General features: G+C 33.2%; 2 protein-coding genes across 2 annotated transcripts; both read left to right on the top strand.

Moving 5' to 3' along the window:
- Positions 1 to 4,444: 4,444 nt before the first annotated feature.
- On the top strand, positions 4,445 to 6,260 carry LOC131047321 (uncharacterized). Its single transcript, XM_057981191.2, has 3 exons — positions 4,445 to 5,067; positions 5,534 to 5,608; positions 5,792 to 6,260. The coding sequence occupies exons 1-3, from the start codon at positions 4,753 to 4,755 to the stop codon at positions 5,987 to 5,989; spliced, it is 588 nt and encodes a 195-aa protein (XP_057837174.2). The 5' UTR covers positions 4,445 to 4,752; the 3' UTR covers positions 5,990 to 6,260.
- Positions 6,261 to 8,860: 2,600 nt separating this feature from the next.
- LOC131047309 (uncharacterized) lies at positions 8,861 to 10,315 on the top strand. Its single transcript, XM_057981176.2, has 3 exons — positions 8,861 to 9,320; positions 9,584 to 9,658; positions 9,751 to 10,315. Exons 1-3 carry the CDS (start codon positions 9,063 to 9,065, stop codon positions 9,970 to 9,972), a joined length of 555 nt encoding a protein of 184 aa, XP_057837159.2. The 5' UTR covers positions 8,861 to 9,062; the 3' UTR covers positions 9,973 to 10,315.
- Positions 10,316 to 12,280: the final 1,965 nt, after the last annotated feature.

The following is a 12,280-nucleotide window of genomic DNA, read 5'->3' as shown; positions in this document are numbered from 1 at the left end:
TCATCTAAATGGCTTTTCAAGATCAAACATGTTGCAAATGGCAGTATTGAAAAACACAAGGCTAGATTTGTAGCTAGAGGGTTCTCACAAAGGGAAGGAATAGATTACGGAGAAACATTTACACCTGTTGCCAGGTATACATCAGTAAGAGTTGTACTAGCCATTGCAGCAACAAAGGGGTGGAAGGTACACTAGATGGATGTTAAGGCAACATTTCTAAATGGTGAGATCTCAGAAGAAGTCTACCTAGAGCAACCTGAAGGGTTTGAAATTCATGATGCAGAGCCTTATGTGTGTAGACTCAAGAAAGCTCTCTATGGGCTTAAACAGGCTCCAAGGGTCTGTTATGAAAGAAATGACACCTATCTCTCAGAACTAGGCTTCTCTAAGAATGATGCAGATCCTAATCTCTACTACAAAAGAAATAAAGGTGATATGCTAATACTGATTTTATATGTTGATGACTTATTAATCACAAGAGATAATCACCTTATAGATCAATGCAAGAAAGATCTATCCAAAGAATTTGATATGAAGGACTTGGGACTCCTTCATTACTTCCTAGGATTGGAAGTATGGCATAATTCTGATAACATTATACTAAACCAAGAAAACTATACCTTGGACATTTTGAAGAGATTTAGAATGCTAAACTGTAGGCCCATGACCTCTCCCATGGAAACCAATTTACATAAACTTAAAGAAGCAGCAACAGAGTCACAACCCATTAGCCCTACTCAATACAGACAGATGATTGGGTCCCTGATGTACCTGGTAAATACAAGGCTAGATATCTGTTATGCAGTTAATGCTCTAAGTCAGTTTATGTGTGAACTTAAGGAGATACACCTGGTTGCAGTAAAACACATTATGAGATACTTACAAGGTACCCTAAACCTTGGTCTCGAACATGAGAAAGTTGATATAGACCTACATGGATTTACAGATTCAGATTGGGCTGGAAGTGTGATTGACAGGAAAAGCACTTCAGGGTGTTGTTTTAGTTTAGGTTCAACCATGATATCTTGGATCAACAGAAAGCAGTCTTTTGTAGCTCAAAGTTCCACCGAGGTCTAATACATTGCAGCTTCTATGGCTGCCCGAGAGGTAGTATGGCTTAGGAAGTTGCTTGTGGGGTTGTTTGGGGAGCCTATGAAACCCACTGCTATACATTGTGACAATTAGAGCTGCATAAAACTTTCAGCAAATCCAGTGTTCCATGACAGGTCCAAGCATATTGAGATTCCATATCACTATGTGTGAGACATGGTTGACAGGAATGTGATTCAATTGGAATATGTTTGTACAGGAGATCAAACTATAGATATTCTAACCAAACCTCTTTTCAAAGTGAAGGTTGATCACTTCAAAAAAAATTTAGGTATGATAGGAAGGTAATTTGCTTTGTAATCTGTACTTACATATCAATAAGATGTTTAATGTGTAAACTTCCTTATCATGTTAGGACATTTTGGGTTATACCCCCTGTGTTCATATCTAAGAGGTGATGATCTCTCAGATAATGAACACTTGTATACAGACATCATAAGGTGACAATCTTATGATGCTCAAACCAGTTATCATGTTGAATCTTTGGTATGTCATGGATGTGCCATGACTATGTTGTGGTAAAACATTTGTATAAGATGTTAGTGCACATACCACAACTTGGATAAAATGAGAGTTTAACCATCCTCATATGTTTATCCTTAAGTATTGCTTGTTTAGGCAATAGTGATATCATGTGTTTAGGTGATATCTTGTCATCATAAAATGATGAATCTTTTGTATCACATGTTTAGGTGATACTCCATGTCACATGCTTGGGTAATGTGTTTTTTTTTTTCTGTATCACATGTCTTGATGATACTTCATGTCATGTGTTAGGTGATATGAACTCTTGGAGACTAACATTATTATGGTTATACAAGAGAAATGTGATGTAGGTAGCTTTATCCATCTTCCAAAGCTAAGAGGGAGTGTTAAGGCATAATAGCTTCTGCAAGATAAGACATCTCTAACCATTGCAATTGACCTCCTTAATTCTGTTATTGTTTATTCTTCTTTGCTATGCTTTCTGATTTGAATATGATAATCGGGTTTTAACAGATGATTGTCAAATTATAAATATTGTCACTGTTATTAGCAATTGTTAACACTGTGCATATATGATAAGCATTGATCTATATGCTATCGGGCTAATAAACCTGATAGCATATTAATGGTGTTTCATTTTATGAATCAACATTAATATGTTATCAGGGTATTAACCTGATAACATACAATGTTATGTTATAAAATCCACAATGTAATGGTATCGGGTAAACATAAAATTAAACCCTGCTTTGTTATCAAACACCGATTCATTATCGGGCTGCATAATTAATGATAATTGCTAAATGCCAAATAATAACCGATATCGGGCATGAAGAGGCACCAATCAATAGGTGCCTTGATCGGTCATGCCTAAAAGGCATGACCAGTCAAGACATCTATTGATCGATTGCCTAAACATATAAAGGCCAATAAGAATCATTTGGAGAAGACATAGAAAACAATAAATGATCTCTCTCCTTCAGACTGCATCATAAATCATAATTATTAGACATTGAATTTAGAAATAATAATCACATAGCATTATTAGTAATATAACTTGTTCTTCAATTGAAATTGAATAAACTTTACATTATGTGAATGTTTATGATAATTAAGGAAAATGATTAGTAATGTGGTAATTAGCATTGGAAATAATAGAATAATGATGCTAGGATGTTGAATAAGTAAATGGGATTAGGAACATTTGGTTTGATGCTCTTAAAATGAACTTAAGAGGGGGTAATTGATATTTGCATTATTAATGAATGGAATCATGATAGTTAGAATAGTGAAGGATTCCTCTGTATGCATGGAAAGAGAAATGCTAGTTGAGTTACAATGCATTGGTTATGATAGCGATTTATGGTGTTATGCATATGCAGAGATGTGCTTGATGATGTTGTAAGTAATAGCATTGAGATACCCCTAGGGGGATTAATTGTACAATTGTATTTATTTCCACTTGCGTATAACGTTTTAATGATTATGTTCATGATGGATATGTGTATATCTTGTAATTGGATGTTAAATGCATGTGAGTAGTTAGTTGAATATGTTGCATTAAGTGATGTAATTTGTTTTTTTTATCTCTATTTGCATATTAGATGGTTAGTTTCTCTAGGGTATTTTGGCGGGCATTACAGCCATGTCAGGTCTCTCATTGCTAAACAATTGGTGGATATTTTGGTGTTAATTAGTTATAATTGGAAGAGAATATGAAATTCCCTTTAGTAGTAAATGGTATTTTAATGTTAGACTATGAAGGATTCCATGATTAAGTTTTGATGAGACCTTTAAAAATACATTTTAAGGACACCTGTCACTAGACAATGTGGCATGTTGTGTGATGAGTCACATCTCCAAAACTTATTTGTAGATAGATAAGAGTCTCTACAACCCACCTAAAAAATCAATCATACAAAATGTCTTAATACCCATGAAAATGATTTGGTAATTTGCACAACCCTACTTTCTTCTTCACTTAATTCATCTTTGCTTCGTTTGCTTTTTTATATTTTCCTTCTCCAAATGCAAATTATATTCAAATAAATGATTGGATTGTTCAATGAATACAATTAAATATTATATACAAATGCATAGCAATAGATCACACACATATATGTTTGGTTGACTTTAGGTAGGAAAGGATTGGATGAGAGTTAAACAAATTTTGAATTTGAATTTTAAACCATTAGAGATTGAATCCACAAACATAGACTTGACCTAACATATTATGAGAGCATCCCAATTCAAATCTCATTATTTAAAATTAAAATTCCAAATTAAAATTTAAAGCTAGGATCAATAATTACTTCTTTAAGCTATAACAATAAAAAGTGGGGTAGAATCAACTTGTGTTTTTAATGTTTAGGAATAAGTGTATGTCAAGGCATAAAAAATAAAGAACATGTAAATATTCAAATCCAAGATATGGACTAAGGATGTGAAAATAAGCATAAATGGAAAAATAATAACATAGAAAAAAGAAGGCCGAGCTCAATTGACAAGAGCTTCTTGTGGCATGGTAACGAAAGGTGTGTTGTGCCAACATCACCATTCACATTAAAAATTTACTCAACGCACTAGTTTATGGGAGGCTACCTGATTCCTTTGATCTAAAAAATAAAATAGAAAAAGAACATCTTACACAAAACAAAAATATTTATCAAAATAAACACAAAATTAAATTAAATAATATTTTTGAATACTTAAATATTAATTTTAAAATTAAATAAATAAAAACTTTCGATAATGATACCTAACTTTTCACATCCTTTAAGACACATTCGGGTTTTTGAATCCTAGATTTTTCGTTTCCCTCCCTTTTAATCTATATTTCGAAACTTATACAACACTGCTTCGGTACTTCAATTTTGACTTTACTGAATTCAAAGCTCTTTCAGCAAAAAAGTTATTTTTACGTTTCTCTCTCTTTTAATGTAGCCGACACGTAGTAATCGGTATTTCGAAAATTATCCAACTCTGCTTCGGTACTTGAACTTTGCCTTGACTGAATTCAAGGATTTCTTAGCGAAGAATTTATTCCCACAATTTGTTGTTTGAATAAATCTCAATTCAAATTCCTTATTTGGAAAAATTTGGTTGGTGGGTTTTTAGATTCAATTCCTTCTGTCTGTGAAGCGGTGCACAAGGACAATGGAGGCTTGCAGCAACGAAATCAAAGAGCGTGCTATGCGACTTAAAAGAACAGCGTCTTTTTCTGGTTCAGAAACTGCGAATTCAGGGGATAGGGCAATAAATAGCCCTCGCACAATGCGCAGAAAAATAATTGATGCACCCACTGAAAAAAATTATGAGAATGTGAATGGAAACTCAGCTGAGTTGTGTTTGGTGGAAGATGAGCAAAATTGCAGACAAAAGAACATTAATGGGATATCTTGCGATACGTCTTCACCTGCTCTTGGAGAAGAAGAGAATTTGACCCTTGGTTCTCTGCATACATCTATTTTGGTGAGTTTTTAGTTAAAAACAATTTTGTGATATTTTTGCCCTGTTAAATCGTTGGTAAGGTTAGAGCCTGGTCCCATTGAATGTTTGCACCTCAGTGGCTTTGAGAATTTTGTGGAGCCTTTTACAAGCAAATGATCCCACTCAAAGCAAGTTTTCTTCCTCATACCCACAATTTTTGCACCGACTGAATGTTTACACATCAGTGGCTTTGAGAATTTTGTGGTATGAGGTTAGGGTTTGGTACCATTGAATGTTTGCAACCCAGTGGATTTGAGAATTTTGTGGAGCCTTTTACAAGCAAGTTTTTCTCTTCATACCCACAATTTTTAGGGTTCCAGTTTATAATCACTTTTTTTCCCCACCGTAGGCTTTTTTTTTCGCATTTAGGGTTTGGTTGTAGGATTAACAGCGGTAGACTCTGGCATTCGATTCAAATTAAGCCTCAAAGTTGTGATTGTTTCGACAGGTTCAAGTTATTTGTAATGTCTCGCACGACGATCTTCAGTCACTCTCCACCGTGTCACAGAAATTTGAGGAAGCGGTAAGGCTTCTTGTAATCACGAACTTAACATTTTGATTATTTGGGTTTTTGTACAGGGTTAATTGACTGTATTTATGGTTTACTGGAATACAGGTTAATGTGGGCAGGCAGATTCATTTAATATTTTGATTATTTGGGTTTTTGTACAGGGCTAATTGACTGTAATGGTTTACTGGAATGCAGGTTAATGTGGCCAGGCAAATTCATTTTGATTACAAGACTCCAGTTCGTATCAAAGCCCCTAAGAGAACGGCTAATTCCTTTTTCCTTAAAGCGCCCAAGAAATCTGCAAGTTTTAAGATGTCAAGGTTATCAGCTCAAGATATCAAGGAACTTCAAGACTCCACACGACGGGCAAGAATGATGATCGATGATCTGTAAACCACGGTCATTTCTTCGTATCAAGAACCACACAGCCAATCAGTCTCGTTGTCATGGGATATGCACTCTGCTTGTAAGCAGACTGTAAAGTTCAGTTATGGGTTTGGCTTCTCTGTTTTGTGTTGCTGAGAAATTATGTACTTCTATTGTATGCAAGAGTCCAGTTCTTTGAACAATATGGAATTTTGATGGTTTTGGGGTTATGTATATATTGGTAATTCTGCCATTTCACTCTTGTGAATATATTTAGGATACAAAGTATTTCTTCGTACACAGTTTTTTCTGAAAGCAAGCTTATATCTACTAAATTTAAATTAAGCTCTATGCTAAATGAGAGGCATTTCCAGTGAGGAAATTCTTCTGTTTTTGATCATATGCTTGGATTCAGAACCATAGTTTCTCCGTGTCATGTTAAAATCCACATGGCAGGTTCTTCTTTGTGTAATGTTAAAATGCTAAAGAGTTCCTGGATTTCACCAGAAATTAGGGATGTTCTGTAAGACATCAATTGTGCATAATGGGGGATCTGTATTACATATAGATTGCCATTATGATGAGAAAACATAAAATTCTAACAAAATCATTAGCAAGCATGCCCTAAAATTTGAACAAACCTATTGAAAGAGTATGCTAACGTGAAAACTAGCAAGAAACGCACATAGCATGTTTATTTCATTTTTCTACAAGCATGTAGAGCCACGTAGAGTACGCCGTAAAACTCATGATACACAATAAAAGATCTAAATCCAAGCATTAGTTCCAACTACAATATCCTACTCTCATGCGCATGTCACAACAATGCAATGGAGGGAAAGAAAATATTTATTAATGCTTTGAGTAAGGGGGAGAAAGTAGTTGGATGCAATATTTTAGTAGATCAATCCTTTAGTTTGGGCAAGGATTTCAGCATTAATGGGTTATACCCATTTTAAATAACTATTTCACATTTATCGTTTTATTAAATGTATTTGAAGTGGTTTAAATGATATATATTTTTTTAGAAAGCATACGTTTGAGAAAACTAGGAAAGCAATTTCAACATTCAGAAAATTATAGTTAGTTATATGTAATAATTAAAGGGGGCAATAGAGAAGATAAATGGTGACATTTGAATGATTGGTCAAACCACTTGTTCCAATCTAAAAGAATTTTAGCAGGGTCTCTTTAGATGATCTTGAAGCAATTTTAGCAGGGTCTCTTGGTAAGAAATTTCGTTCTTCTACATGCTCACTACCCATGATCAAATCCCCTTTGGCTTATCCACAAAGCAAGCACAAACACAAACACCATGTAACAACACGATGCACCTAAACATTAAAAATAGTGGCTATGGACATGGATTTGAACAATCAGAGGCCAAATAGAACATTTGGTTTCTTAACTCTTAAATAAAAATCATGGTGTCTCAACTAGCTGATTTTAAATCATGGCATCCAAAATAGGGAATGACTTGTCCATTGCTCAAGCTCTTTCTAAAGCTCTTTCTAAAACAAGGAGACTCTCTTTGAAGTTTCATCAAGGTCAGCCAATTCCCCTCAACAAATATATATATATAGATATTTCTTCCTAATTTTTTAAATTCATCATTTTCTTTTTTCCATTGACCACACCAAATCTGTCTTTTTATTTTGTTTCTCCTTAATTTACATTGGATTGTTTTGAGTAAGTGTCACGTTTTCCAATGTGTAAGGTGCAAATTCAAGAAATGTTTGATCAATGATTTGAGTGTTTCAAGCATTTCTATCTTTTCTTTTTTAAAGAGCTCATAGAGATTGGTTTCAATCATCAATTAACTCATACTAATATTTCATATAAAGCTATATATGTACAATATTTATTTGTTTACATATAAAATTTTCATTAAAAGATTAATTAAAATTAAAATTATTTCAATGGTAGTTAAAGATCAAAGATATTGTTCTAAGAGGGCTATTGATTGTACCTCTCCACAACAAACTTAAAATGATAGACTAACAATAGTATACATGATAAATGTATATACTAATTATTATAATTTTTATTAATTACAATCATATTTAGTTTTTACTATGTATTAAGAAAATCTATTAAAAACATTATGAGCACAACAAATTAAATAATAAATAGTTAGATATGGTTCATATTTGTTTTTAATGTATATTTTTTATAAAAATAATAATTAATAAATTTAATTTTTTTTAATTAAAATTTAATAATTTATAAATAGAAGAAAGACAAAATATTAACTTACAAACAATTATTTGTGAAAGAGTTCTCCAAGTTAAAAAAATTGAATCCAAAAGCTTCAATGTATAAATATAAAAGAAAGACAATCTAATAGATCTTTGAAAATTTGATAATCTATATATAAAATCGTTTAAATAAAGATTTTAATTTGTTTTGAATTCAAATATAATGCTAAAAAAATAGTTTTTAAAAAAGGTTTTTTAAAAAAAATTTCTATTCATATATATAAAATCATTCATTGACTTTTTTTTAACAATTTTTAATTTTAAACTAAATTTAAGACTTCTTAATTTAAATATTGAACTAACTCCCTCCACAAAACTGTAGCCAAATTAAATTTAGAAATAATTAAAAAAACTTTTAACAAGGATCCCAACTTCTGACATTCTTGGAGACAAATTCGGGTTTTTGAATCATTCATTCGACTTCAATTTTTTTAACAATTTTTAATTTTAAACTAAATTTAAGACTTCTGAATTTAAAAATTGAACTAACTCCCTCCACAAAACTGTAGCTAAATTAAATTTAGAAATAATTAAAAAAATCTTTTAACAAGGATCCCAACCTCTGACATTCTTCGAGACAAATTCGGGTTTTTGAATAGAGATTTTGTTTTCCCTCTTTTTTTAATGCAGCCGTCAATTCAGTAGTCCATCATTCAAAAATTATATATTGCAGTTCTTGAGTAGTTGAATCTTGACTTTGATTAATTTAAAGCTTTGCATTACAAAATTCAAGTATTTTGGAAGGATTTATTCTCACAATTCATTGTTTGGCGGGGTTTATAATTTCAATTTTTTTCTGTCAAGAGGTGCACAAGGACTGATTTCATAAAATTCTAACAAAAATGGAGGATTGCAACAACAAAGTCGAAGAACCTGTGACGAAGCTTAAAAGAACAACTTCTTTTTCTGGTTCAGAAATTGAAAATAGCTCTAGCACAATGCGCAAGAAAATAGTTGTTGTGCCCACTGAAGTTTCTGAGAATGTGAATGGAGATTCAGCTGAGTTGTTTTTGGTAAATGACGGGCAGAATTGTAGGCACGAGAATATTGACGGAAAAGAAGAGAATTTAGGCTTTGATTCTCTACATACATCTATTTTGGTAAGCTTTTCTTACTTAGGGAAAAAATAACAATTTTTTTTGTCTGTCGACCCATGGAAAGTTTGCACCACAGTAGGCGTCTGCAAGTTTTTGCCACCCACATATTAAAGGATTCTGGTCTATAATTAATGGTCTACATTTTGTTCAAGCTTTCCCACCATAGGCTTTCTTTTTTAGCATTTAGGATTGGTTGAAGGGTTAATTGTGGCAAGCTGAGGCATTCTATTCAAATTAACCATCAAAATTGTAATATTTTAATTCAGGTTGAAATTATGTGCAAGGTCTCTCATGATCAACTTGACTCGCTATCTACTGTATCACACAAATTTGAGGAAGCGGTAAGACTTGTTGGAATCACCATTTTATATTTTGATTCTTTGGGTTTTTGTGCAGGACTAATTAATTGTATTTTTGGCTTATTGAAAAAAAGGTTAATGTGGCCAAGGAGATTTTTTTTGATTATAAGACTCCTCCAGTTTGTGTAAAATCTCCTGAAAGTTCTTTGCTTAATGCGCCAAAGAAACCTGGAAGTTCTAGGATGTCAAAGTTATCAGCTCAAGACATCAAGGAACTTAAAAGCTCCACATGCCAGACAAGAATGATGATACAGAATTCCACATTCCAGTCAAGAATGGCGATAGGAGATTTGTAAGCCATGATCATTTCTTCATATTGAGCAATTGGCGAATTGAGATGTCCTTTTTTGGTATGACCCATATGTGGGTGTAAGCAGGCTGCAAAGTGCAGTAATTGGGTTTTCTCTGTTTTGTAATTGTTCATAAGTGATACATCGATTGCATGCAACAGTTCACTCTGTTTTGTAATTGTTCATAAGTTATATACATCAATTGTATGCAACAGTTCACACTGTTTTGTAATTGTTCAGAAGTTATATACATCAATTGTATGCAAGAGTTCAGCTTTCTTTAAGCTCTCTAGGATTTTTGGGTTATATAAATTATCGCAATTCAAGACAGTTCACCTCAATGAATCAATGCCAAGTTTCTCTTCACCAACTACATTATAATGTTCGCTTGATTTACGTTTAGTTAACAGGCCTTACAGGAATCTATCTTTCTAATTTATATTCAATTTTCTTTAGATTAGTGCATTTTAAAATAGATGACATTATTTAAAGTAAAACATTTTGAAACTAAGCAAACTAACCCTGCACGTCAATGCATGTTTCCATTGAATTTACAGGGACATTTTGAGTTTAGGTGCATGTTGATATATATAATCTTTCCAATTTAGATTCACTAACTTTATTTCATAATGAGGCCAATAACATTTTCCTCAATGCAGAAACATGTCAAACTAAAATTGGCATATGGTCTTGAGTTATTTAATAATGGGTTTGTATATTATTTTGCAGCAGCTGTAAGGTTTTTTAACATTATCTTGCATCAGTAGTAAGTTTTAACCTTCTTAAGGTGTAAACTTGGAGCAGGTAACAGATCATATTAGCAAGTTTGAATTCTTTGATGGCATTAACTAAGGAGATCAAGTTCTCAAACGTGTAAGGTGTAAATTTATTCCAGGGAATCTAGATTGCATTACAAAGAGCTTTGAGTGTGTCCACACCGTCCCATACAAATTTACAAAATTCTCACAATAAACCAAAAGAATTATGTATTCTGAATGAATGCAAGGGGAAATGGCCATCCAGCCCTTAAAATACACCAAGACATCATTATCTTTTATACATTATAAATATATTATAATAGATGTTTGGTGCATTCTATAGGCTGGATAGCCATTCCTAATGCAAGGTTCCCAAAAACACAAAGGTAAAAATTACTTGAAAAACTGTGGGCACATTTAGCAATATATGAAAGTTTCAAATTTAGCAATAAAAATAATATCCTATCAACACTAAAGACCATATAAACATTTTTTGCTTTGGTAACTTAATTCAAATGACAAGTCCAGTAAAAAACAGATGCCTCCAAAATGATATTGGCAAATATCTTTTACAAAGATTTTTCTAAAAGTGAGTATGCTAGTTTTTAGTTAAAATGTATTGAAAAAAACATCGTTATTATGATTTTTAATATAAATGAAGGTATTTTGTTTCTATCCTTTATTATTATAAATTTCTTAACTCACAATAACATACTTAACATATATATGTGGTAATTACAATAATTTTTTAATTTAATTTTGATCAGTAATGCACCACCTAGAAGGGAGGCAGAATATTAATATATATTAATTATAAAAAGGAAATACATAGTTGCAGGGCCTCTGAGCAAGATTGCTCTAGGATAGATGGCTGCCTCATAATCTTACATGCAATACCCCTAACCGTGTACTAGACCAGTAGAAAAGTGAATACCCAAACCATTGGCCCACTACACCTTGAATTACAAGGATACGAAAAAGAAGTGGGAACCAAAAAAACCTTGTTCTTCCAGATATAACTTTCTTCGCCTATCCACCATCCGTTCAACAGAGTCCACCAACCGAGGCCACCACCACCAATAGCTACCAGCAGTTTGCCACCCTGCATTGTTCAATTGACTTGGGTGATCATGGTACACCAGTAGTTGGGTTACCAACATGCCAAAAGGGGCCCAAATTGAGGCTATCGCTAAAACCCCATCAAAATCAGTCAAAAACTGCCATCCATAGATCCACACCCAAGCCATCATCACCATGTCTTTGCAGAGCCCGAATAAGGGCCAAACATTGAAGAGGACCACGAGCCTCACTGACTTTAGCCAAAACCTCAAAAAACCAAAAACGGTTCCAAACCCATCAACCTATTTTTCATAGAAAGCATCCGAGCATATTATTTCTGCAAATTCATCAAGCCAGCTAAGATTCTCCGCCACATCGATCATCTTCCATATTCGTAAGAAATAATGGCCCATTGTAGCCCACCGAAGGTGCCTAGCCAAAGCATCTACATCAAGGTTCAGAATGAATGGTTGTGTTGTAACCATTTCACACATCGC

Source organism: Cryptomeria japonica, chromosome 7 (genome assembly GCF_030272615.1).
Source record: "Cryptomeria japonica chromosome 7, Sugi_1.0, whole genome shotgun sequence".
Lineage (NCBI taxonomy): Eukaryota > Viridiplantae > Streptophyta > Pinopsida > Cupressales > Cupressaceae > Cryptomeria > Cryptomeria japonica.
The sequence above is the reverse complement of the archived record's forward strand: the minus strand, read 5'-3'. Positions and strand labels throughout refer to the sequence as shown.